This window comes from Xiphias gladius, chromosome 19 (genome assembly GCF_016859285.1).
Source record: "Xiphias gladius isolate SHS-SW01 ecotype Sanya breed wild chromosome 19, ASM1685928v1, whole genome shotgun sequence".
Taxonomy (NCBI): domain Eukaryota; kingdom Metazoa; phylum Chordata; class Actinopteri; order Istiophoriformes; family Xiphiidae; genus Xiphias; species Xiphias gladius.
The window spans coordinates 1,988,452-2,015,983 of record NC_053418.1 but is presented as its reverse complement, the minus strand read 5'-3'; the positions used below and the strand labels follow the sequence as shown (position 1 = coordinate 2,015,983).

Sequence of the window (27,532 nt, the reverse complement as noted above, 5' to 3'; positions counted from 1 at the left end):
GGAGTGGGACGAGTCTGCGCCGGTTCTGTCTGCGACCCCGGATCGGTCCGGAATCTCGATGGCCAGGCTCGGAAGAAAGGAGGTGAGAACGGCGTAGTCCACATCGGTACCGGTACGGGGGCCCAGATCTCAGCGTCACGGTGACAAAAATGTGCAAAATAAATATGAGCATAGCTGCACGGGAGGCGCCAAGTCTGAGGGAACGTTTTCCTGAGAAGAACCTATAACTGGTCTGAGTATCAATAAATGGAGTAAAGCATAAACGGATCCGAAAGGAGATCGTCTCACCCCCTGGAATCCGTGGTATGAACATAGAAATGTCTTTGTTCCAAACACTCCTCTTCATCGTCAAAAAAAAAGAAAAGAAAAACCAGAAAAAAAAACAAACCAAAACAACTCGTTGATCTGATTCTCCACAGTTCAAGACTCACAGGTTTCTACAGCCGAAAAAATCCACGCCGACGTAGCGGGGGTATCCCTCCAAAGAGTTCATGCCGACCGGATCGAATTTCCAGTACTGCCGCCCTCGGATGAAGTGAGCGTAGCCTGAAAAAGGATTCAAATCAAATTAATTAAAATTAAAATAAACAAAACAAAACAGCACCGGTTTAAAGAACTCGGTTCGCACTCTGGTTCCGGTGAGAATAAACTGCCCGGGATGCGCCGTTCACGCGCAGACAGGTGACCGGGACAGCGTAACCATGGTAACCGAAGGCCAAGCCACGACGTCAGTGTCACCTGCGGCCAAACGCCCGCGCGGGGTCTCGGCGCGCGCCCGCGTCCTTTTTGCCGCGTTCGTTTCGTCGCAGAGACGAGTCGGTCTCGCGTCGTGAGGCACGAGAACCGCGGGAACCCGGATTTCACTGCCGTCAATTAATTCATGGAAATATTCCCTGATATTCCCGTTTCACTTCAACAGTATCGTCGGACGGAATTCGCGGGGAGACTGGTGGTTGGTCACAAGGCTACATAGCAGACCCCCCCGATTTACGAACTAGCGTCGACGCGAAACACCTGCGCGCGTATAGGCCACTTCGTTTGAGTCCCGTCCTGCCGGTGGCTCTCAGGAGCCCCCAGAGCTGAACGTGGTTATTCAATTTTGTTACTTTAAAGAAGAGTCAGTCTGAGCTTGGTTGGAGCAAGCTCTGCCTGAGAACTGCTGGGAAAACCAGAACCTCCTCGCCATTGTCCCGTTAGCACGAGATTTGGTTTTAGTCTGACGTTGGTTTGAAAACTTTTGTCTTTATGCTGAGAACCGCGCCGTTTCTTACGTTTGGTTTTAGCATCCTTCCATTCTGACCGTTCATTCATCGAAAAATTCGACGGACTTGAAAGAAATGGCAAGATCTCGCACATATTGCGGGAACTGGTTGAATCGCCATTGTTCTTGCGATTGCGAGGTTGCAAACCGACTGTTACTAAATGTGTCTGTGCAGTCAAAGCAGTGTGTGGGTTTAAATATTCAGTAAGGGTTATAAAAAACAAATTGCGCTGATTTCCAGAACTGACGAATCCGCGGCTTCATCGTAAAAACCCTTGGTCTTGGCGTATTGGAATCCCATCGTAACTAACATACTAACTTTTTAAACTCTGTTAACTGGTTGAGCTTTGGTTTTTTGGACCGTACCGTAGATGTCCCTGAAAGCGGCGTCCACGTCGGCGGGGATGCCGCTCCAGTCCTGCATGCTGCGTGGGTAGACGGACTCGACTCGGTTCTCCAGGGGGCTAAACCTCCAGTAGCTGCCTGACTTGAAGAAGTAGGTGTTGTAGTTGGCGTCGTGGCCCCAGCGCAGTGCCGCCTGGATCCCGGACACCGACAGACCCAAAGCCCTGATGGACTCCGGCCCTCTGATCTGCATCTCAGCGTCGAACACCCAGTAGTTCTCGCCTGCGGAGACAGAGGGTGAACCACGAACGCCATTTAGGTCTCGTTGGTAAATTTCATGTTTCTCATTCATGTCGCCTGTACTGCAGGTAAACACCAGGCCTCCTGATCCGCCGCCCACCTGCCGAAAGAGTCGTCCCATTTCTTTTTCTTTTTTTTTCTCTCTCTCATCTTTTATTTCCGCGTGATCACTTGGAGCTTCGGTGGAGCTCAGTGGATGAAGGCAACACCCAACCAGGAGGTCAGAGGTTTAAGCCCTCAAACATCCGTGTTTCCTGCCAAAGTGTCTTTGAGCAAACTTCTACCTGCTCTCTCTCAAGGTAAGAGCCACTCCTATACTGTATTGACACAAGATCCATTTTTAGAGAACTTGGGGCAATCCCAATGGGGACAGGCCCTGCCATACCCAACTCCAAGGTGTTTTAAACAGTATTTACACATATTATTCTCATCTAATGGAAATATTCCCGCGAAAGACTTAATTGCAGTAGCATCACGTTTCTATGTTGATTGACATTTTGCAGCTTTTTAAACTTCCCTTGGAAGTGTACGATACTTTCTGTGGATCTGTACCCCTTATGCCGATGCCTCTTCCCCCCGATCCTGCCCTCACATGGAACCACTCAACAGCGGCTCAAACATCCTCGCCGCTCACCCTGAAAGAACCAGATATTCCCCGACTTGTCTTCAAAGGCGGCGTCGACGTTGTCAGGAATCCCCCTCCAGTGACGGGACGCCAGCGCCGGGTAACCGCTCTCCAGATGCCCGTCCCTGATCCGCCAAACGTAGCCCGACTTAAAGAAGAACAGCTCCCCTCGGATCATGGACACGGCGTCAAAGTCCGTCTGGCAGGCGTCGGGCTAGAAGTAAAGACAGACCACTTGCTCATTTCCACATGCAGCGATGCACGCAAAACGTAACATTTCTAACAACAGGGATTTTTACAAAGAGCCATTTTATTGCCTGGAAGGGTCCAAAAATAAAACCGATCGGGGTTTTATGCTGAACTCAGTGTAAGATCCAGCTGAAGACGGTTCAAAACCATCACAAGGAATTTCAGGGATTTTCCGTGTGAAACCAGTGTTAAGTTTCACAGGAGAAAATAACCCTCAAGTGGAACCTGTTACAAGATCTAATGGGACTCAAAGCTGACTTTTGTCTTCAAAGACACTCACTGTATAAACGCGTTACAACCATCAGCCTTCTCGTGTTCCATATATTTCTTCTTGTCAACAAATCCCATAAGAATGAGTTGATCTTACAAACAAGGTTCCTATTCCTCTGAGCCGTAGCGCGCCATTGTTCTCACGAACTATTAAACACACATCAGTGAGCCACACTGTTGCACTGGGTGACATGTTCCTTCATCACCATGAACACACACACTGTGATTTATTTTGACTCACACACACACACACACACACACACACACACACACACACACACGGTCCTGCTGCCCCAAATACTCGCTAAAAATGCGGATTAATCCGCCGCTTAAAGTAGTCCCCTACAAGTAGTCCCCTACTATTTCCTCCCGTTCGTTCGATAAAAGCTACAGTGTCCAGCTGTTTAAGGAAATTACTGAGACTTCTTCTAAAAATAAAACCATACGCTGTATTCGTCAGGTGATTTTAAAGATCGACTTCTTCAGTAGGAACGAATGGAGTTGGAGCTGAGAGCCACAGACAGAGGAGGGAAGTCAGACTAACACATTGTCGGTTTGGGTCCTTTTCATGGGGTTTGTTGACAATAAGACAAATACAGAACAATCCAGCCTTAATTAATGGTTTAATCTGCTGCTGAAAATAGCCTCAAACAATCAAACACATGTAAGCAGACATTCCTAAACAGTATTTCTACTATTCAACCCGCAGTCGTTGTGACGAGAGATAAAACAGTTGCAGCCCTTGTAAAATCCTTTGTAGGGTGTTTTGGAGCCTGACAAACCCTCAGACTCCTGGAATCTGTTACTCAAAGTGGACCTCCAGGGACTGTATTTCACATCCCACCGGCCCGTGAAGCAGCAGGCCCCAATCAGCGCAGCCCATTACAGCGCGGCGCTATTTTCGGACCGAATGGGCGCTAGCATGTCAGCGGTTTTGTCTTTCACGGGACTTGTTTACAATAAGAACAAAACCATGAGTCATTTGTTCTGAGCAAAATGTTGACACGCTCACGACGACAATGCTAACACGCTGAGGCTTGTCAGGTTTACCACGTTTGCCATCTTATATATATGCTACTATTTGCTAATTGGCACAAAACACAAAGCCCGGCTGAGGCTGATGGGGATGTTAGTAGTTTTGCGGGTATTTGGTCATAAATCAAAGTAATGGAAAAATTAAATTTTTGACCTGATGATGGCGCTAGATGAAAAGTCAGAGGATCATGTAAATTATTACAGTTCACCTTGAATGTTGGTGACAAATTAAACGTAAATCCATCCAATAGTTAATGAGATTCTTCACTGGAAATGAATATGACAACCTCATGGTAGCGCTAGATGAAAGGGAAAACTTGGGGATCCCCGGAGCCGGTAGGGTTCATCCTCTGGGCACCGTGAATGTCTGCACAAAACTTCCCCGCCGTTGCCGAGGTGTTTCAGTCTGGACCAACATGATGGACCGTCCGACCGACGGAACAAAGCGCATCTGCACATTTGGCTTCCTCAGGGTGTCTTGACGCGAGTGTCCGGTTGTGCTTTGCTCCGTTTTTATGACGTGTAACCCAATATTTACAGAGAACTTTTTATTCCTGACCATCCACTCGTCTGGTGTGGGAAATTTGTTTTTGCCACACATGTTTTTCCTCCTTGATATTACCTGTTACTTTGTACTTGTGTGTCTTGTCACCCTTTACAGTCACACCGGGTTCTTTACATTCTGTAAACGTTTCATCATTTCCACTCACATTAGTGATGATCTCATTGGTCTCCGGGTTGGACGGAGGTGGAGATGGGGGTGGCGGCGAGGGCAGGACTTGTGGGTGAGCGCCGTACAGGAACTGGATGCCCCGCTTGTCATCCTCGCTCAGCCTCAGCGGATATGAGAAGGAGTAGTACGCGGACATGATGGCCCCCGGCTCGTGGGAGTGCTGCAGGCCCAGGACGTGCCCGAACTCATGGGCAGCAACCTGGAGGAGGTCTGTGCCTGTTGGGGGGGGGGGGACAAACCTCAGAGGATGCAAAACCACACCTGGTTCAAATGTTGTGCGTGAGGAGTTCTAGGCATTTGTTTTGACGGTGGGGAGAGACACAAGTATGTAGGCTACCTCACCTGCTTCCCGTCCCCACTGACTCACATCTGCTCTCAGTCACCACCCCCCCCCCTTCCCTCTCTTTGTGCTGATAAAGCCTGGTGCTACAGATGTGTCAGATATATTTCACTTTTCATACCTGAGCTGAGCGATTAACTCCACCGGGGAGATTACGTGTGCGTCCGCGAGACGTAAATTGAGTAGGAGAAAAGTCAAATCAGCACTGGGTTTAGAGATCGATGACAATTTCAATTTCAAAATATTCAGCTAACGTACCGACCAAATTTATAATCTCATGATAAATATCTACTCAAAAAATGACATGTTCCAAGTCAAGGAGCCAATCATCAATACAGTCTCTGAGACTCGGTATTGATGATCTTACTGGATGTGAATATGCATATAGTAGAATAAGGAAGAATAATGACACTTCCTACTAGAATGGTTCTATACTTTTGGAGGTTTTGTGTGTAATAATAATAATAATAATAATAATAATAAACCTTATTGGTTTAGCACTTTTCCTGACATTGTCACAAACAGCTTTAGCGAAGATAATGAGACACAGTAATAAAATTACACTGTTATTAATAAGTTATAATAAATAAGATAAATAAAATTATACAATATTGTCCAGGAAATAGAAACTCATGCAAGTAATTTAAAAGCCAATTTTAAGAGTGTGTTTTTTGCCGATGTTCAGAGGAAAGTATCAAGATGGACCTTGTACCTAAGGACAGAGTGGGTCAGAGACACAGTAGCAGAAACAGAGAGCGACAGACCCTCAACATACAGCAAACCCAGTCTCATCACATACGATGTGGCGACCTGGGCCTGTAGCGATCAAACCTCCGAGAGCGACGCTACAGACGTGTCGTGAGTTCCAACTTCAGAGTAGAAAGTTGGTCTGTCGTCTGGCATCATCGCAAGCGACTTCCTCCTGCTCACGGGCCAAGAGGAGCAGCTCTCCACTGATCGCGTGGATGATCAGAGAAACGATACCTGATCAGAAATTTGGACTGACCACACATCCGCCATGCTCTGCCTTCTTTTTCACCTTCTACCTCCCCACACTTTGTCCAGTGGTTTGTTATTCTACAAAAACGTATAAAACTATGATTTTGAAAAAGTTTCATTTTCTTTGTGTGAAATCTTTAAATCTCCGGGAATATTTAACAACAATCTAATCTATTATATCTATATAGATATATCTGTCTAAGGAGCATGTCCTTCCACAGTGTCTGTGGTGCAGACAGTGAAGATGCTTAGACTGCGGCTCCAAAGAATTTTAAAATAATTTATTCTTCTTGTTTGTTGGCAGCCTGATAGATGCCAAAAAAAAAAAAAATCGGTGCTGGAACATCAAACGCTGAAATGGAAAAACAACAGACTGAAACTACTCTTCTTAATATGATCAGACAGAAAGCGCCGGCCTGCTCGGCTGTTTCTTTATCGCAGTCGTCCAGGATCTGCTCTTAACCGACTGAGGAGACCTCTGCAGCTCTCTCACATTTAAGAGGCTTCTCGGGTCAAAAGGAGTTTGATTCATTGTTTTTATTCTCAAGTTTGTGAGAAAAACTCCAGGATTTTTTTCTTTTATCTGTCACTTTAGCAGTTTGACCTACTCTCCGTATCCTCTCAGCCTCACACTCACCCATGTGGTTTCCCAGGGTCCATGACTCATCGTAGTCGAAGTGGACGTCGCCCTGTCGGTGTGTTTTGGGGAAGAAGGCGTGAGCGAGAATCCCACCCAGGCCGTCGAAGGGAAGGTTGTCTCCGTGCCAGTACCTACAGGTTCATAAAACAAGCGCGCTGATGAACATACTGACATAAAAGCCGCCGTAAAGGCTTTTAAAGCACAATAAACCTGTTGAATCCAACTTTTCAAAACAGCTCTCAGCTTCATAAATAATTCAGAAATTACAGGTAAAAGCCAGTATGAGAAATCACCTAACATGAATTTAACAAAATAAAAGTAATGTTCAGTTCCCTCTTGAGCCAAAAAAACAAAACACAACATTACAGCTGCAGCTAACAATTATGCCAAGTATCAATTATTATTTTCTCAATTAATCGATTAATTAATTAATTGTACAGTGTAAAAAATGTCAGAAGACAGTGAGAGAAGCCCATCATTATTTACCAAAAATCCAAAGATAATCATTTAATCAGCATGGAAGAGTAAGACAACAAGCAAATATTCACGTTTCAGAAGCTGGAATTGTAGAATATTTGCAATTTTTGCCAGAATGCTTAAATTATTAACCGATTATCAGAATTATTGCCGACATCATCTTTCAGCCGGCTAATGGCTCAATCAACTAACTGCTTCAACTCTGACTGCTTGGCTTATTTTAAATTTCTCGTCCCCTCTATGGAGTAAAAGGTTATTAGACAAGTCAAATGTGTAACTGAATACATCAATAACAAATACAGTTGTAAAAAAAGAAGTATAAGGCTTTGTACTTTTTCTTTATCCCCTAATCAGCTGGTAAAAGTAAGGAAACCCTTTTATTTAAAACCCTTAAATTAAAAGGTGATTCGTTTCATCCTGGTATTTATCTTTGAGGAGCTCACTTTGTTTTTTAGCTTCTTAAATTTCCCTTGTTTTGGATCTCGTAATTCATCCATAGTAACACTCATCTATTCCCCGTTTTTCTCGCATTTTCAGCACTCTCCTTGTTCCATATGTCCAACTTGCCTCAGTCTTAAATGATAATGAGGCATCGGGGGTTAGTCAGTGTAAACTGTATGAGCCCCCGACCATAGTGAAATGTATGGATCCCTATTTTTGTGAAAATTAGACATTATCCAAGGTGTTTATGTGCAGCGGGAGAAACAAAAACTGCTGTGACATGACGAACAATAAAGCAAGAGTCAAAAGGGAAAAACAGGAGATCGCTACAGGAACAAACAAACCAGGCCACATAAAGGAAAATGCCCCTTTAAACTCTGGAGTTTGTTATCTGCTTGTCCTTTCTTGCTCGACATTCTCTCGGCTCTGTCAAGCGCTTTGTGGGGAAGATCATTGTCACAATCCGACTTGATCTGACCTGATTCTGCCAGGGTTTTAATGTTTGCCTCTGCGCCTCTGTCGACGGAGAAGCTCCGGGTTTACTTGTGGTGACTGCAGACGGGAAACCCACAGAGCTCACCACGAGGGGCGGGGGAAACGGAAAAGAGCTGAGGCAGGTGAGACACCCGTTCTTTAAGTCTGACGGGCTATGAAATCATAGCTGCTGTCCTCCACACACGGTGCTGATTGGACAAGTCAACCGGCGACCGCTAAGAATTTTAAACAATCCGTCAATAAAAACCCAACACTGCATCAGGAAGAAGTGACACATACGCACAAAGTTTATACTCATGAATCTTGTAATTGTGATGTAAAATGTTAAGCATTTCAGAAAAAGTCTTTTTTAAGGTTTTAATCAAAAGTTCTAATCGTGTCCAAATGATTAATTGATTCATCGATTAGTTTTGCCAGCTTCAGCTTTTTCTTTGACTCATATGATGGTAAATATCGGAGGGGGTTTTTTTTGATGGTTTATCGGACGCTGGGTCTTGTCACGGACGTTTTCCTGACGTTTTCTAGACAAAATGACGAATCCAGAAAACAATCTGCAAATGAACTGACGGTGGAAACGATCGTTAGTCGCAGCCCTGTTTATGACCGAACTTCTTTTAGCCAATTAGGCAGGACAATACCTACATCATTTTAGCTGTCTAGCTGTCTGCCTGTCTGTCTGCCTGCCTGCCTGTCTGTCTGTCTGTCCACCCCTTTAGTCCAGACTGAAGTATCTCAACAGCTATTTAATGGATTGCCATTCGTGGTTCCCAGATGATACATCCTAAATATTTCGGAAACCCTGTCCCGTCCAGTCCATCAGTCCAACACCCAAAGATATTTCATTTACTCTCATACGTGACCAAAAAAATTACTCAAGTGTTTGACATTTTTGGTTAAAAAATTGTTCCTGGTTAATTTTCTCTCAGAGGACCAATCGATCAATCGACTAATCGCTACAGCTCTAAAAAGAATTCATTATTTCAACTGGTTAGTCCATTAATCTATTGGCTGATCCAGGTCCAGGTCTCATTAATTCAATTAATTATATAATCTTATTCTAATATAGTGTTGGGAATCACCACAAAAAATGTGACGTAATAAATCATCATTGTAGACCTTCCCTACCGGTTTTCCATTTTACTTTCATTTTTGCGGGTGTGACTGTGACACGGGGGATTAAATTCCATGGTCTGTGGTGTTAGAAAGTCTTAAGATTTGACTTGGCTGCAGAAAACCTGTACACGCCCAGCACCTACGAAGGAATGTGTTGAGTAAAATCAGCGCTCCCCTCTTAAACGGAAAACCCCGGGGATGCAGGTGTTCTGCTGCCATCATGTTGCCCCTTGGTCTTTCTGAATTTTTGTGAAAATTTCACAAAATGTTTGCTCCTCCTTGCGGAAAAGTTAAAAAAAACATCTGTTTGTGTATCACATATTAATCATAATAAAATGTGTTTAGATACTATTTGAGCTTCTTAATGTCTCACCTAGTTGTGATGCCATTTACATCCTGCGTTCAGGCTCCTTTTCCTTTTTAAATATGTTATGTTTTTACCCTCCTACCTGGTGAAGTCGATGCGGATGTCGGCCTTCCCGCCGTGGATCTCGGTGAAGGTGAGCGGGGTGACGTCGCTCCAGATTTTCAGCGCTTCCCGAAAGACACGTCGAACCTTTTCCTCGCCCATCTGCCACGGAAACCGGACGATCCTGCGGGAGACCAATGCAGGTGTCAAACACACACACACACACACACACACCCGCACACACACAGGATGTATGGTATAGTAGCGGAGGGGGACCACCGGCCTCGCATGCCTGCCTCTGATCTGATATCTGCAGTTGTCTCGTCAGCGGCGAGGTGTGATGTTACCGATGCCCTCAGGCTCGCTAAGAAAACCCCGCATCATGGTCTCCTCCCTTTCCTTTTAGATAAAACCACCCAGTGTCATGAACCGAAAAAAAGGGAGAGAAAGCTCCTCATCTTACCGACAGGACACAAACACTTCATTAAGTCATATTGAGCCCCCCGGGGTAAATTTGCCATTGTTTCCAGCTCAGATCAGAGTGTGACTGCTGCAGTAAAAGGAGGATACAACTTGGAATGAACCAGCAGCAGCCAACATGACGGGGCAACGTAATCAGCTCTTCAATTGATGGAATTTGACTCTGACTCTGCATGATGAGATGAATAACTTGCAGAAAAGTAACAGGTTCGCTTTTTTCCCCGTTTGCTTCCCAGTTTCCCTTCTTCCAGACTTTATGCTAAGATGGGCCACCTGGTTCAGTCCTGACAGTAAAGGAATAGTTTGTGGAGGTTTTTTTTTTTTTTCTGGCGGAGACTTGGAAGCTCGATACAAACCCTCGCGTCTCTGCAGTCAGTATGAAGCTGCAGGCTGCAGCCAGTCGGCGTAGCTTAGCACAGAGACTGGAAACAATCAAAAAGCCCTGGCTCGGCCCCAGAAACACAAAATGTCAATCACGGTTTTTGCCACGTTTTGGAAATCCGTACAAAATCAAAGTTGTACAAACATCCGTCTACTGTTTCGCACTGAGTTCTCCTGCCAGACTGTTTTCTGGCTCTAAGCAGTTGCGAGGCAGCCAGCGGAGACTCCATGAGGCTGGTCCCAGCCATGAAACAGTCTGGCACCCAACCCTCCTGTCATTTTTATAAATACTTTGGTTTTTGTACAAGTTAAATGAACAAGAATAACGTGCTAACTATGGGGCTTCAGAGGCTGTGGTAGCCTGATTTCTTTTGCCTTTGGACAGAGCCATGTCAGCTGTTTCGCTGCCAGAAAGCCGATAAGCCAGTTTTTCCCGAAATGCTGAACTACTCCTTTAACCAACGACTGCGCGTGTGACCCGTCACCTCGACGTGACAGGTCACATCTTGGAACAGCTCGACATTTCGGGAAATCTGCTCAAACGCCTTCTGTGAGTGAGATGAGAAGACGGAGGCCTCTCCCATGGGGGTTCGGTGTGGAGCTGTCAGGACGCGCTCAGCCCGTCCTCCGTGCAGCCTTCGCGTCTATGTTTGCCGATTGCCACGGTCAAGCACATGTTTTGGTTCTTTTGGCAGAGCGCTGCCAAAACCCGGCAACCTGACTGTTTCAAACAGAAATAACTGCAGCACGTGACTCCCAGTAAACCTAGAAACTGGGGCTGTGACATTTCTGCTCATCTCCAGATTAAACAAACGAGATCCAACATGTTGATCAGTGTGATGCGTAGTTGTTGGCAGGAGGATTTCGGAGCTTTGGATACAGGTTAGCTGTTTCCCCCTCCTTCCAGGCTTTTTATGCTAAGCTGGACTAAACATGTCCTGCCTCCAGGTCTGTGCTTAACACACAAACATGAGACTGACTCTCCAAAGTGTTAAACGGTTCCTTGAACCTCTGGCTGTTAATTCTGGATATGACCAGTTGAAGCAGTTGTTAATTTTTATTAAAGCGTTAGCGTTAGTTAGACCTGGGGTCTGCACGGACAGGATTTTATTGGTGCAAAAAGGTTTTACATGTGGCATTTTCAGCATCAGTTACGCGGAGTTGAGGCACACTGTATAATTGCAGCTGCGGTGGACCAACGAGAACATCTGTAAGGAGGCTCTCTCTGCTCAAGAAAAACCTGCCCGCGTCCTCAGAGAGAAGGGCCGTCAGTCCGCAGCACGTTAGCTCACCTGCTAGAATTTATACCGGCTGTTATCGGCTCGTCTTTTTTTTTTTTTTTTTTTCATGCAAGGAGGGTCAGGAGGGACAGGAAACAGCGGGGTTTATGGGAAATGTGGTCTTAATTTAGAGAAACACCAGCCGTAAAAATACCGCTGGCATTCATCTGTACCCCTGTCTCTCTTGTTTACATAAAGGGTACACAGCGGGGAGGGAGGTAGAGCTGAGCCATGACCATTTCCTGAAGAATGTTCATTTAAACCCAGTAGGTGTGATAAACTAATTTCTGTTTGATCATCAATGTGTACTTGTGCAAACACGGTACAAATAGATGGCCGCAAAGGTGCAAATATTTGTGCGGATTATTGAAGTTTGCACAAAGGGACAAAGTTCACATAGCCTGACGTTCTCGAGCTTATCGCTTTTTCACAAACACCATATAGATTAAAGATTAAACTTTTTTTTCTAAATGTGACTCATCAGACCCACATGGCTGAGCTTCAAGCAGGTAACTGCACCAGGTTTTTCTTTGGGATGCAGGCATTATTCCTGCTACGTTCGGATTCCTGTCGCAGACACTGGCAGTATCACCCGTAGCGTCTTTGAAACAATCAATAAACCAGTGTGTATTTTGCTTTAAGTGTAAATGCACTTTTATTTTTTTAAGCTGGCATCAGTCCGAGAATTTCAGCAGGAATTTCTGGATCAACTTTTACAATTTCCTTTTTGATGAACCCACTTTCCCTCCACCAGATATAGATTTCCTACTGCCCCTTACTCAAAACACATGTTCCCTGGTTGCAATTCTGGTCTATTGTTGATGATGCTGATGTACAAATTGGCCGTCTTCAGTGGAGTGATTGTTGAACATGCTTTTTTACGGACTGGGCCCAGTGCCTGATTATTATTTTTGACTGCAGACCAAAAACCGACACTTTCCGGCCTCCCTCCTCTGTCTGTGGCTCTGTAGTTAACCCAGACCAACTGGTCCCCGGCTAAGACGTAAATCTTTAAAAAACGGCTCACAAACGCATTGTTTTAATTCTTCAAAACGTCTCACCGGTCACCCTACGTTTCATCAGACAAACGGGGGGAAATGGTGCATTTGTTGGGGACTATTTTAAGCGGCGGATTAGTCCACATTTGGCGCTGTAATGAGTATTTGGGGCGGCAGGGCGGTGTGTGAGTTCATGGTAATGAAGGAACATGTCACCCAGTGCAACAGTGTGGCTCACTGATGTGTGTTTAATAGTTTCTGAACAACCATGGAGCTCTATGACTCAGAGGAAAAAGATATATCAGCCTTTGGATAAACACACACACAAACACACACACTACAATTTTGTAGGATAAATTCATTGCTGGTTTTGTTCTTTTCATGGGACTTGTTGACACTGACTTATCCTTTAACTTTACAACCTCACTGAGGTTAATCGGTGTCTTACGTAGCATCTTTACACGAGTAGGGTAAAAATGTAAAGAGTGAGTTCGCAAATACAGACATAGTATGGCTGGAAAACAATCCTAATAAATTACTTCTTTCGTTCGGCCTCCCCTCCTGTGACTACACCATAACAAGCTTAGTCCTTTAATGTTTTGCAGCCACCTGAAAGCTCCCTTTCAGTTTTGTTAACAACCGTTTAATCACTTACTACAACACTGCTCTCAGCTGACCCAGCATGACTCCAAGCGTCATGCCAGAACTTGCTCCGCAGGCTCAAAATGCTGGCGGATTCTAAACAAAAAGTAAACACGGGGACTCATTAGCGTGGCTCTGCTCTCCCAGCGCTCATAACCCGGTCATTTAGAAGGTCACAGGAGCAAAGGATAAAGCTTAGTTTGACTTTGTGGGTTGCTGCCATGATCCCCGTCGACCACATCACTCTGTCAGGTGTCACCGTTGTGAGCGCTGTATTTATTGTTTATTGGTCCGGTCCAGCAGAATCTTATTAGTCTGCGGCCGGTGCTGCCAATAAAAGCACTCTGCCTCTCCCTTCTTTCTCCCTCCCCCCTCTCTCTCTGCCTGTCTCACTATACTGTTAAGTTAAAGAACGACTACAATGAAAGGGACCCCAGGAGACACAGACAGAGAGGCAGCAGCCACCAGACGACTGCCAGACACTTGATGGTGCCGAGGACTTAGATGAAAGAAAACCGGCACCCCGTTTTTAAAATCATAATTTCAAGACTTCATTTTTCAAAGTGCTACATGGGTGCTAACGTTTGACTTTCTTTTTTTTCCCCTTGAGCTCATCATTCCGTGTGTCTAAAATCTAGAAAGTCTCGTCTGCAGTAGAGTTATCATTTCATCCCACATGAATTTTAGTAACACGCTATCTCGTACAAACAAAGACTTGCTATAAACCTGCAATAACACTTTTTTTTTTTTTTTTGGCTACTTGGGGGCAGCAGGGACAAGTTGGGACACAACACAGACATATCATCACCTTAGCTGCAGTTGTAGTTGCTTATTTAACAATCCAGTTACAAAGCAACATGACTGTTCATTTGGAGTCATGTTTGAGTCCACCTGATGAATCTAGGTCCGGTACCCCCTCTCTTTTAGCTCTGGCCTTTGGTCTCCACCAGCACCCGAAGGATACATCTGGCTCTTTAGCTGCTAAATGCTACACTATGTTCACCAGCTGGTCTCGGACTGAGTCCGTCTGCTGTTTGCTGCTGGGCTTGTAGTGGACAGGGGCTTTTTACAGCTGTTTTTTTTGAAAACAGTGGCCTGTTCTGAGGGTTTCAACCAGAACCACACAGTTTTCATCTCCAGAAGACACTTACCGTGTTGTCTTGAAACTAAAAATCTTAAAACTTCTATTATTCTCAGCACTTTTACGACTTCTCGTCCATGTTGGCTAAAACGTTGAGCTCGACAGTTCACTCCTGACCTTCAAAACCAGAAGATCTCCACCTGGTGCTGGATCTGATAATAGAGCCAACTTTAAAGACTGTAATTTGCGCCACAATGTGTCTGTGTGCCACATTTTGACATAATGTTTCTTAGCTGTGTTGGACACTGTTGGTCAGCTTTGGACTGGCCGCTGCCTTGTGTCTTTTAACTTTTTAAAATTTCATTTTTGAGTGAATATATTTTGTATTTTTTTTTTTACGTATTTTTGTTGCCTCAAATTTGCCTCCTGCAGGACGATTAAAGTATTTTGAATTAAATGACAGGGACGAGTGCTGGTTAAACGAGCCAGCTGAAGGGAATGTTATGAAAATATAAAAACATCTCTAAACTTCTTTTTATTCCGAGTCACACAAGGAATTGTGGGACAGAGTAAAATACTCGTAATGGACGGGTGTGGTGAGGCTACCGATGTAGGGTGATTTCTGCAAAGCAGTCGGCGATCAGAACCGAGTGTGTGGGTGTGTACTGTAGATCTGCACATCTGTACCTGTAGGTGAGGTCCGTCTTGTCCAGACGTCCTCCGTACAGGACGAAGCGTCTCTGGCGGTGTCGTCCTCGATGGTGCACCTCCTTCAGCGCGGGGTAATCCGGTACGCCGCAGCGAGGTCGGTTCCACGTGTTAGAGGTGTTGTTCGACAAACTCGTCTCCTTCACTGTGTCCTGAGCGTGGGGAATCTTTCCTCTCTTCTTCAGGTCCGGGAACTTTTCAGAGACCTGGAACAACGACGGAGTTCATTTAATCTTCAATCTACAATGCAGATACATTGGAGGTATGAGGCTGGGTCAAACGGGCGAGTAGCCGCTCTTTGAAGATACGTTATGCCAGGGTTAGAGAACGGTGTCGTCTGTCTCGGTAGATTTACGACGGCACAGCCTGAGGCGTACTTGCACGCAAAGGTTGAAGATCAAAATAAAGGGGGATAAAAATGAGGAAAGAAGAGAGGAAAAAGAACAAACAAGACTGAGCGTCTACAGCCATGCTAGCAGCTCTGTGAGGCTGCACATAGCTACAGCTTTAATCTAAATGCGAATGTCAACTCACACGTTGTTAAGCAGGTATTATATTTACAGTGTTCATCAGCTTAGCATGTGCAGCTCAGGCTGATGAGAATGTCATTAGTTTTGCCAGTATTTGACCAGAAACCAAAGGCTCACACATAAAAATAAACTTGACCTAATGATGGCGCTAGGCGAAAAGTCAGAGGATCACCAGTTATTAGAGTTATTGCAATTTATCCTGTGGGGGACATGAATGTGTGTACTCATTTTAACTGCTATCCATCCAATACCTGTCGAGATATCTCAACAAATGTCAACCTGCTGGTGGAGCTAGAGGAAAAGCCGGTAGGATTCATCCTCTGGGCACCATGAACGTGTGTGCCAACAGACACGGCAATCCATCATACGGTTTTTAAGATATTTCAGTCTGGATCAAAGTGGTGGACCAACGTTGCCACCCATAGATCTAAGAAGAAAAAGGACGAAACAAGAAAAAAAAAGTAAACAAGGAAGAAGAAAAGAAGAAGAAAAGGTGTCAAGAGGAGGGAAAGGTACTAGCAAACCACAGGAAGGACCTGAGGCGGATGTGTGTCTGAGTGCTAACTGGACATGAACTCCGAGGTTAATGACAGCACACACTCATAATCAGGTCACCAAACCACTAAGTTTGCCCCAGTTTAGGAGACGCTCGGTCCCAGAGTGTCCCATTATCGTTAATACCACCCCTGCCAGATCCAGAGGAAATGGCTCTGCTCATTTCCACAGAAGCAAATTACAGACGAGAGCCGGCCCATCTGCACCTCCTCATCTGACTCAGGCCTCAGCCTCTAAACCAAACCACATCTGCAGCGCCACAGATCCAGGGAACTTTTGGGTGTTCTCCTCCTATCACTAAATTACGTACATTTCCTTTTCCGTTGCTGCTCAGAACAATCTGTGGGAAAAGACACTATCAATATATTGAGTAGAGATGAAACAAATTACCCCTATCATCAGATCCTATGAATCTTCCCACAGCTTCTCTCTTACGTAATCTCTCTAGGGTTTCAAGACCACCATGACTCTGACCTCAATACCGTTTTTTTTTTTTTTTTTTTGCTGATGTTGTCCTTTTCTGAAAATACTGCAATACCCACGAGTCGTTATCGGGACGGGAGGGAGGTTCCTGACGATCCCTGTTTAGACATACGGAGAGAATCACACAACACACTTTTCCGCTGATGAACAGCAGGGGAAGGTCAGCTTGTTAAAATGCAGGTAGCGTGTTGACATGTAACGTTTTAGGATGTTTGCGTACGGTTAAGGCACCGGAATACCTCATCAGTGGGGCTAGATCCGACCGTTTCCGTGACTTTCCAAAAACAACAGTCGGACATCCATTCCCACTTCACGCTGCGACTGGTCAGCTGTGCGGAAGGTGAGACGGGAAGCTGAGTCTCCACGTCCCTCGCAGCTCTTTCTTCTGTCACCGTTCACGTGAACAACTGAGCGCAACGCTATGAAGGAGAGACCGTCCCAGAACGGAAAGATTGCAATGTTTCCAGGTGCCGAAAATCAACTGCACAAAGGATCCAGAATTATTGTATTTCATGCCAAACTACTGTCAAACCCAGGCTTTGGAATTACGGCTTGTAAATTGTATAACGAGCGAAGTTATTATAAGTTATTATAAGTCAAAACAATCCAACAGATAGGTCCTCTATAAGGCAATGCCACCTAATGTTTAAGTGTGTGTGAGCATGAAACATGCTAGAACTGGAAGGCAAAAATGCATCTTATGATGGATTTAAGTTACAGATGCTCTTCAGCCGGGACAAGAAGACCGCCCCGGAGGAGACACTCAGGCACCAGCCTGATCAAACACAAATGTCATGTACATCAGTGGAAAATATTAACTGTAAGCATTATGAAACCAAAGATCCCCAAGTCAACCCGACAAATCCTCTATCGGAAGCCCAACGCTAATTCACACTAGATCCATAAAATCTAAAATAACTGAATATGGTCCGTTGATCACGATGGTGTTTTGTTTTTTGTTTTTGTAGTGTTTTCAAGGAGCCTCCCTCCCTCAGCTCTGCGGGACTCAGGCCGTGTCGTTGTGGTAGGTTATGGGGAACAAAACCCAGCAGGATTTGTGGAATGTGCTCCAGACTGCAGAAACACGGTGACTGATGGGTCTGGATCACAGAACAAACAGTACACACCTCCCTGAGCCCCCCCCCACCCCTCCACCTCCTGTGTTTCACTTTGTTTAAATGAGATTTTTGCTGCTTATTTCCATGCACAAAGCACTTAATCACGTTAGGGGGGAAGTTTCTGCCCGCGTCCTGCAGTTTTCTTGAAATGGCTGGTTAGCGTTGTTATGAATGAGCTGAAAGAGCCATGGCTCAGCTCCCAGGGGGTCCCGGAGGCGTCCCGAGAAAAACGGCCTCTCGCTCGGCTTCTCTTTGCTCTTTTCATGCAGAGGAGGTCTGCACTCTGAAAAATGTGCAGTAGCAGTCTGATCTGATGTTTCTCTCTTTGCGCCGTTATCTGCCCTCCTGCAGTAGAGACTGACAACAAGACCCTTATCAAGGTGTAGAGCAGGTCTGAAACCTATCGATGTAAAGGCTGTTGACGTGAAACTGCTGGAAAACATAACCAGCATGGAATTCAGTCCATTTGTTTGCCTTTTTTTTTGTTTTTTTCGGGCCGGTGAGGACACTGAGTTCATGTCCTCCGTATTATTAATGGGAATTTGGGGATTTTAAAGACCTGAGGAGCAGGTAAACATTACAGAATAAATACACATGGTAGGATAGTGACTTTAAAGTCACTGTCTTTAAATACGACTTTTAATGAAAAATAATTAAGTTAAATTAGAATTTGAGATTTTATTTATCTGTTAACTTCATACAAAGTGCAGTAAAGAGAAAAAACCCTACATCAGATCAGGGTCTCTGCCACCTGCTGCTATTTGCCAGTCAGCTGACTGAGATTCGTCGTCGTGCCTGCTGCCTCACGCGCTGCTCGCACCCCCTTAACCGGCTTTCGCTTCCCTTCCTGCTACGTAACAGGTGGGACTCTGGCCGGGGTGGCAGATCCGCCCTCAAAGAATCAATACCACCACTGCAGAGTCTTCTTTTGAGCATCGATACTTGCACCGCTAGTAGGCCGTTGATCGTGCATTCGCCGCATATATGGTGACATGTTTTCTCTCCATTACATGAGAGCACATTAGCTGCTGCTAAATAAAAAAAAATTTTGGTATCGGTATTGATTTTGGTATTGATTGGTTCTCTGGCACAGCCAAATGCAGCACGAACACGGTTAAACCTGTTGACTAAAGGAGACGTGAAGTGACACGATGTGAGGGGACAAGCCCTCCCCTGAGTTAAATTCCCACATTTTGTTGACGCAACCATCCCGGCCTCCTCATTACAGCCGCAACTAGTCCCCGTCCTTGCTGGATTAACCGGTTGGGGTGGCCCCTGGGCAATGACCCCTACTGACCCCCACTGTAACCAGGACTTCTATGCTGGCATTATACTTAATTTGTGTTAGTTTGTATAAAGAATTTAATGAGACACAACTTTATGAGGAATACCCATCAGTTGACCACAATGTGAACTGAAGTAATGCAACTAAACCTAGATTTTGGTATAGGTTCCCTCTATAATGCCAAAAATTAAGGGGTAAAAATTCCCCAAAAATTAAATTCAATAAACAGTTCACATAAAGTGGTCCTTGGGCTTTTCTGGTCCCTTGGCATCTGGGGGCTTGGGGCAGTTACCCGCTTCACCCAGTTGGTGATCCAGCATGGGTCCCAGTCATGATGCGTGTAAACACAGGTCATTTTAGTCATTTGAACAAACGACTGCTGCTGTCTTTGTGCCGGTGGGGACAGTGTCCCGCCCACAGCTAGGCCTTATTGTTGAGGGCTGGGATTTCAGCCGTCAGTCAGCCTGGTCACTAGCTGACCTCCGTCGCCAAACGAGACGGTTTACACTGAAGCTGCCCGCTGCCTGATCCCAATCAGAGAGGTGAGGTAAGGGGAGTGTCGGCTTTCAGGGTCGTAAAACTGGGGCTAATTCTAAGTGCTGAGTGCACAGGGGGACGCCTCTGTCATTTCAAAGAGGGAGATGAAAAAAAAAGTGCGGTTAGAGGACTAGACCACCCCCCAACCCCCGCCTGTGTGTCAAATGGATTGTTTGACCTGCCTGACCCCACGGCCGAGTCAAAACCCTAAATCTGCCCGATTCCCGACAGGTTTCACATCAAAGTTCAAGGTTAAACCCAAACTAAAGCATTAGCTCCATCTAGAATATCTCGTAAGTTTTTATCAATAAACATGCAGCTTTTGGTTCCCAACCTTCCCTTTTTTCCTTTTTTGATCGAGTTCAGCTCGACTCAATAAAAAGAACAAAAGATTCTCAAAACATTATTGAAATATACTTTAAGAAATCCCTCGGGACAAATGAATTGCCTCGATCTTCTGAACGCGGCACTGAGTCAAAATAAAAACGAAACAAATCCCAAAAACATTGTGTAAGTCTTCCCTCTCAGCTCCAAGCCCAGTAGTTCCTACTGAAGATATAATTCCGCGGCAGATCAATACGAATTTGTTGCTGGTGATTAAGGAAAAATACAGAATATCATCAGGGCCTATTCAGTTGAACTGAACATCTGGAATATCTACGGGTCAAGAAGCTTCTGACTCTACCGTCCGACTCCGGCGAGGCCCCACAGCGCCGAAGCCGCCTCTTTGGGTCTGTTCTTAAGGATTTGCGCTGCAGTTCGGCATGTATGGGACCCGACGAGGGCAGACGCGTCCCGGCAGCGAGCGCTTGCAGTTACAGTCAGCCCTGAGGGGAAAACCTGTCACCACCCACAATGAGCAAGCTAAACTCTGTCACTGCCGGCGCTGCTTCTAACCGGTTCTCCAAGCTTTTTAGTTTGGGGAGATTTGTTCTATTTTCTTGATTTGCTTGCTACGTCTTATGTTAAACCTGAAGCTCAGCTGTGAAAGGAAGCTAGAGGTCTTCGAATAGGGTTTGTTTTTCACCCAGAGTAGATGACACCGTGTCTGTGAGTCAACTGATGAGACAGACGTTTTGCGGCCGTGCTTGCGTGTTCACGTGTAATTTCAGACCAGACAATGGAAATCCTGTCAGGAGACGGTGTGACGACGTTTGAGAAAGATACCCTGGGGACAATTAGTCTGTCACTTTCTGCTAAGAGTGCAAGAAGCTGGTGATGAGACACGAAACTGGATGCTTCTCCATGCTGGGAACGGGTGAAGGGGTTTGTGATGGTGGTGGTGAAGGTGGAGGGGGGGGGGTCGTCCATTACAAGTATGGACACATCTACCTTCTGGTTACAGTGATGACATGATGTGTGAGCTGCGGTGCGGGGGATCTGACGGTGGTATTCAGAGCACAGGAAGACATGTCTGTACACGGTGCGTCTGACGGGCCGTCTCCACTCTAACAGCAAACCAACCACCTCCATCACCGCCACCAGGTCACCGTGCTTTAGTCTGACGTGACCAGGGGCCTGCGCGGAGCCGGAAGGCAGTCGGGACATCTTCACTGCGCCTTTAATCGTAGGAACCTTGGACCGAGCCCAACTTCAAGTCAACTTTCCGCCACGCTACGTCTTCACTTGAGACGCGAGACCCTTAAATTTATACCTTAAAGGCAAAAGTGAAAGCAATTAGGTGCATTATCTCAAGTACTGTACTTAAAAACTGCAGCAGTTAAGCACAGGTGAAGTCAGGTCTTTCTGGTACTTCACTCACTTTGCTCCATTTTGTGAGACCTTCTACTTTCCCTCCACTACATTTTAGAGCCTACGCTGTATTTTTTACAACCTGTCCCTCATTCAGTCCTTCCATCCTTTCATGTGAAATCTGAATACTTCTGATGCCATTGCTTTGTAAGATAAGGTCTGATATTTTATTATTGGAAACAATTGCAGTTAAAAGTTCTAAACCTACAATGTGTCTCCAACTAACAAGTATTTTGTGTGTTTGTGTGTGTGTGTGTGTCCCAAGCCTGATATATCTTTTTCCTCTGAGTCATAGAGCTCCCTGGTTGTTCAAAAACTATTAAACACACATCAGTGAGCCACACTGTTGCACTGACATGTTCCTTCATCACCATGAACTCACACAATGTAGTTTATTTAAACTCAGTTCAACACAAACACAGCTCCCTGCTGCTCCAGCAAATGCACTCTTACGTCCTGTTTGAGTAAAGTTTGATTAAAAAAAAAAGAAAAAGAAAAGAAACGACACTGCCAAGCTATTTCATTTTTTTCACTGAAAAAAAAAAAAAAAAAAAGTAACCGAGTCCAATTTGTACATTATCAACAATAGACCAGAATACATTGCAACCAGGGAACATGTGTTTTGAGTAAGGGGCAGTAGGAAATCTATATCTGGTGGAGGGAAAATGGGTTCATCAAAAAGGAAATTGTAAAAGTTGATCCAGAAATTCCTCCTGAAATTGTCAGACTGATGCCAGCTAAAAAAACACGGGTCTGACGGTGCATTTACACTTAAAGCAAAATACACACTGGTTTATTGATTGTTTGGAAGACGCTACGGGGTGATACTGCCAGTGCCTCCGACAGGAATCCGAACGTAGCAGAAAAACGAGAGGTGCCTGGTAAAGTCGGAAGCTTTTTCGTCAACATGAGATCTAACTGTCCGGCAGAAACTGTCTAAACCTAAGAACAGTAAATCCGGATGATAGGAAATAAGCCATAAGTGAGTGTTTACTCGTGGAGACAGATAAGGTTTCAATTTGAAGGGTGTGCTCTCATTGAAAAAAGAGGGACAAAGGGTTGCTTACAGTGACGGAGGATTCATTGTGCCAGATAGGAGGGGGGATGTACAATTTTTCATCAACAAATACCTCGTTATCTCCCTTCTTAATCTCCTAATCCAATATATCATCATAAAAATCAGAAACAGGCGGCACTGGAAGGTGATATAAACCATCCGGGCATCTGCTTAAATCTCTTATCTCGCTGAGTCCTCAGACTTGCAGATCTTCTGTCCATCTGGCTGCGGGACAACTTACTGATGATTTCACTGTTGAGTGTGACTATTAATGAAAAAGCATCCCCAGGGGGCTAATAGTTACCGGACATGCTGTCTTTGTCTTTGGTTTAAGGGTTGTTGTTTTTTTTTTGTTTTTTGCATTTGTTTGTATTTGTTTTATGTTATTAGGTCATTATTTGATTTGACAGAAGTGGCGGCGTTAGAGGAAAGCGATAGACTCGAGCTGAGGTCGGGAAATCACAGTGAAATGGCTTGCATGTTCAGCCACGTTCTTCTTCCAGGGAGAGTGCGGTGATCTTAAAACCGCGGTATCAGCTGCAGCGCCAGATTTAAGTCCCATCTGGAGCAGCATCTTGTGTTTAACAGTCTATCTCTGATACTTAACCAACACTTTGTAGCCATGCTAGCAGTGTGGCTCCAGGGACTTTGGTCCAGACTGAAATATCTCAACAGCTCTTGGATGGATTGCCATTCAGTTCGGTTGAGACATTCATGTCCCCCTCGAGATGAATTGTACTAGCTTTGGTGGTTCACCGAGTGTTCGTCTAGCGCCATCAAGAGATCAAAATGTCAACGTGTCCAATACTTTGGTTTATGACCAAAGACCTGCGAAAGTAATGACATTGTCACCAGCACCTTTAATTTAACAATGAGCCAATTTAAGCCTAAGGGTTTGTTGTCATTGACCTGACCAATCCGAAGAGTTTTCAGTTGACGCAGAAGCTGACGTAGCAGATGACAGGAGCATTTACCTTTTAAAAATGATCAGATGTCGATTTGAGAGTTGATATTTCTTTAAGTTTACTTACAACAACCCGTTCACCTGCGTCCATCTCATCCACACATTCGTCTGACGATATTTCTCATAAACGTGGCTAAGCAGCTAGCTGGTAATATCGGAAGATGACACCCCCCCCCCCATTCTTGATCCCATGCACTAAAACCTCTTCCAGTTCTGTCTGGTTTACAGCGAAGGTGGATTTCGACTCATCCCGCTAGGTGCCTCTCCATTCCCTGCCTTGGAGAAAGATGAAAACCAGATACTATAACCGCCGACTTCTCCATCTGCCACCTTTGTTTGGGTCAAGAGATGGAGACGCATCTTGGGAAATGAATCATGATGCAGACTGGGGCTCTATGCCGCCCCTCTGGGATGTCCGGGTTGGGTTCATCCAGTGAGCAGAATCACCTCAACTGGAGGTATATAGGTCTAACGCTGCCCCTTCCGCCCCTCCTCTCACCTTGCTAGGGAAGGATTCAGGACTGGGCTGACGGCCCCCTCCTCGTGCTAACTAACAAAAGCATCAGATTAACTCTACGCAGGAGGGTCTGCGTGTGCTTTTTAACTGCATCCCGCCCCTGTCGTGTCTCAGCGGCCACTCACAGCCCGGCGCAGCTGTGACCTAGATCTGCTCGATGGGAAACCCAGTCCAGCTTGATGTCACCTTTGCTCTCACGGTCCCCCGACCAATCACTTCACCCAAAGACATCGACATGATGGGACAAAACAGAAACGTGAAACGAGGGACTGAGGTTATATTGACAAAAGCAATGTCCAAACAGTAAGCTGTTGCCCCCCGCTCCCCCTCACTCCAGAGTGAAAACAGGCAGAAAGCGTATCCCACTGCCATGAATGCCACATACACTGAGGCCTGTCCAGGCCTGTGTAATCACTCGTTCTTTTGTCAACGGGGGAACAAATTGACAAAACTACAGATTAGGCTTCCCAGTAAAGAAATGACCAGCAGACATAACAAAGCTGTCATCCCAGGTGCAACGTGGTTCAGATAATGTGTTGCTAGAAAAGAGTAATTTTTCATCTGTAGAAACCTGGTTCTCAACTCCTCAGATAATCGCGCCGTCGACAAAAGATGTGCCATAACACAGAGACGGCGTGATAGCTGATTTTTGTGAATTAAACCAGGGAAAAGTATTACAAGTATGCAAAAACACAGTGTGCATGGTAACGAATCAACCCAGTGGAAGCACAAAATGTCACAGCACGTGAACGGACCGTTACGCCGGATCAGTGTGCACAATAGTTGGGCCTATTAAAATAGTCAGTGTGTCAGATTGGGTCAGCGGTTCCCATCCGTTTGAAATGAATGTTCCTGCAGCCCCCTCCTCACCACTTGCACATGTCCACCAGTTGTGACCAGTTCCGGAGTGTTTTTTATTTGACTCCCGGAGAAGCAAAACTTTCCATTAATTTATAAGTAAAAAGCAAAGATTAGAGGAAAGTCCCAACCGTGCATCAGAAATGTTGTTCCTGCTTTCTTGTTTCTGTTAATCGTCTCGTGACCAGCTCAAATTTATCTTTTGACCCTTTGTGGGGATCCTCACCCCCAGGTTCTTGTGAAGCATCTCAATTTCTGTATCGGTTTTCTTCCACTCTGACATGCTACACAGGGAGATACTAGGGATTGTTGCAGCCAATGCTCCTTTCACGTTCCCGACACCACATCTGTTGGGCTTGGGCCATTTACGGGGTTGATCTCGTACGGTCTTATCCTGGCATTAAGAACCGGTCACAGAAGCGTTTAAAATGGCAAAGTTTCCCCAAAGTGAAAATCACCACAGCCGAACTGTTCAGTCGGGCAAAAGTAAACCTGTTTTGATTTGTATGCTTCAAGTTTAACTGATGAACTTTGACACGGGAACTTGCGCTGTTGACCAACTGCAAATCAGAGAGCCCCCTCTACTGGGTTAAAAGCTGCTCCACATTAAAAAAAAACCAAACAAAAAAAGACATTGGTCAATGGTGGCGTGAATACAGTCCGTTTGTTGACTAAACTTGGTGTTCTGTTAGCTACTGAGCTGGCTAGCCGTTGCGGTAGACTAAAGCTCCGGTGTGTTCTCCCCTCGATAGCTTTGTTCGCTGCAGCAGTTTGAGGAGCGAGTAGATGAAGCAGGTGAACTTTGCTGTGTCACCGTCTGGTGTAACCGGAGCTTAAGACACTTAAGACCTTCAGGTAATCATCGGTTCAACGTTAAGGTTCCCTGCTGGATTCAAGTACAACACTCACCACTGCAGTTCTTTGCAGTAGGGTTGGTTGTTGCTCCCTGACTGACCCGTGTACCGGCCTCCTGGTACTTATTTCCCTTTTAAACGTCTTTCCAGAAATTCTTCAATTTATATCTTAGATCTCAGATCTTAAATCTTAGATCGGTCTCCTACAATTCTAAATACCCAGACACTTCAAGTCTGTTGTCAGCAACATTCCTCCCTTGAACTGCTTATCTGAGCTGCCTGTTTGTTTAGATAAATTACTTGTTTTTCCTGAGTACCTGTGTAAAGGACGTTCCCCCGACAAGGCTTGCATGCTGAACCAGCCTCCTCTGCGTAAATGAACAAATAAACGGCTTTCGCTCCAGGAAGTAGTAACATGGTACAGCAGAGGAAAGTTACAGCAAAGGTTAGAATAAAAAGTGTGAAATAATGGGTTGCAACAGGGGAGTAGATGTGTAAAGCACCTGCTGACCAAAGTCGAACTAAGAAATTAATCAAATTTAAACTTGGGGAAATGGAAATAAATCAGAAAAGCCACCGAGGCACATGGCCGTGACGGTAGCTGTGTCGGTGCAACGCGTGCCACTGACGCCGTCATGACGGGACCATATGGAGGACCCCTCTCTTTTATGGTGTTGTTGACAGAATGCCTTTAAGACCTGTTATTACTGCTTCCTGCCCCGCAGACAGAGGAACTCGCCAACCTTGTTCACCCCCCCCTCCCTCCCCAGAGATCAGACCTGGCAAAAACCAAAACACTCTGCTGTCATCTTGCATGCACGCAGAGGAGAACACGTCAGGTTTGGCTGCCAGGTCACGACTGCTGCTGAGCAGGCAAAAAAAAAAAACAACAACTACACACAAATAGTGATGATAGTAATTTCTTCAAAGTAAGAGCAGCTCCCGGGCTAATTGCAGTGACAGGTCAGCTCCTGTGCGCGCCTAAAATAGCCATTTTCTTAATTACGACTTAAGTGTCATTGGTCCTGGTGATCCCGAAGAAAGGGCGTGCGTGTGCGCGCCCGTGAGGGGGGGCAGGGAGCAGGGGGCCCTTGTAGCTGCAGAGAAGTGGCGATTTCCTTAAACCTGAAACTAATCCTTCAGTCAATCAAGCGGCTCTTATTTATTTTGGAGCGAAGTGACTCATTCTGCTCCAAAGTTTGCCAAAGAGCACAACTGCAAACTGCTTGCGGATGAGCGCGCGCGTGTGTGTGTGTGTGTGTGTGTGCGCGCACGAGCATGTGTGTGTTTGGGGAGTAGGGGAGCCACTTGTAGCAGGAGGAAGAATCAGCACTGCAGATTACCTTAAAATGCAAAAGAATAAGTGGTTTTCCATGCGTGCTACGGTGTCAGAGTTAACCCGGGTCGACTGCTCCTGCGCCAAAACGCTAAAAAAAGGTTCCAAAACGTCTGCGGAGAAAGTTTTTTTTTTACTTTGCAATAAGTAAAAGGGACAAAAAGAAGCGTCCTCCAACTCACCGGTGCCACTTTGTACCTGCCGGATCCCCGCACTGGAAGACAAAGCGTGCTCGGGAGGCATTGCAGCGCAAAGACGCAGCAGCACACGACCAGGGAAGTCCGCATCCTCGCCGCCGTCGGGAGCCGCGGTGGTGCGCGGGCAGGCTGGTTTTGGCGCAGCTGTGTGCAGTGCGCAGTGCCGGGAGTCACACGGCTGCAGGAT

At 45.6% G+C, this 27,532-nt stretch overlaps 1 protein-coding gene across 1 annotated transcript; it reads right to left on the bottom strand.

Annotated features, from left to right (window-relative positions):
- Nucleotides 1-73: 73 nt before the first annotated feature.
- Nucleotides 74-27,532, bottom strand: mmp11a (matrix metallopeptidase 11a). Its single transcript, XM_040156162.1, has 8 exons — nt 27,331-27,532; nt 15,282-15,508; nt 9,773-9,916; nt 6,795-6,928; nt 4,796-5,034; nt 2,541-2,745; nt 1,628-1,888; nt 74-546 (listed from the first exon to the last, which is right to left on the bottom strand). The coding sequence occupies exons 1-8, from the start codon at nt 27,433-27,435 to the stop codon at nt 428-430; spliced, it is 1,434 nt and encodes a 477-aa protein (XP_040012096.1). The 5' UTR covers nt 27,436-27,532; the 3' UTR covers nt 74-427.

Excerpts from the sequence above, each read along its gene's own strand:
- mmp11a (XM_040156162.1), bottom strand. The coding sequence starts at position 27,435 with ATGCGGACTTCCCTGGTCGTGTGCTGCTGCGTCTTTGCGCTGCAATGC. Across the intron at positions 9,917-15,281 it reads AAGACGGACCTCACCTACAG|GATCGTCCGGTTTCCGTGGC; the intron begins GTACAGATGTGC and ends GGTCTCCCGCAG. Across the intron at positions 6,929-9,772 it reads ATCCGCATCGACTTCACCAG|GTACTGGCACGGAGACAACC; the intron begins GTAGGAGGGTAA and ends ATGAACCTGTAG.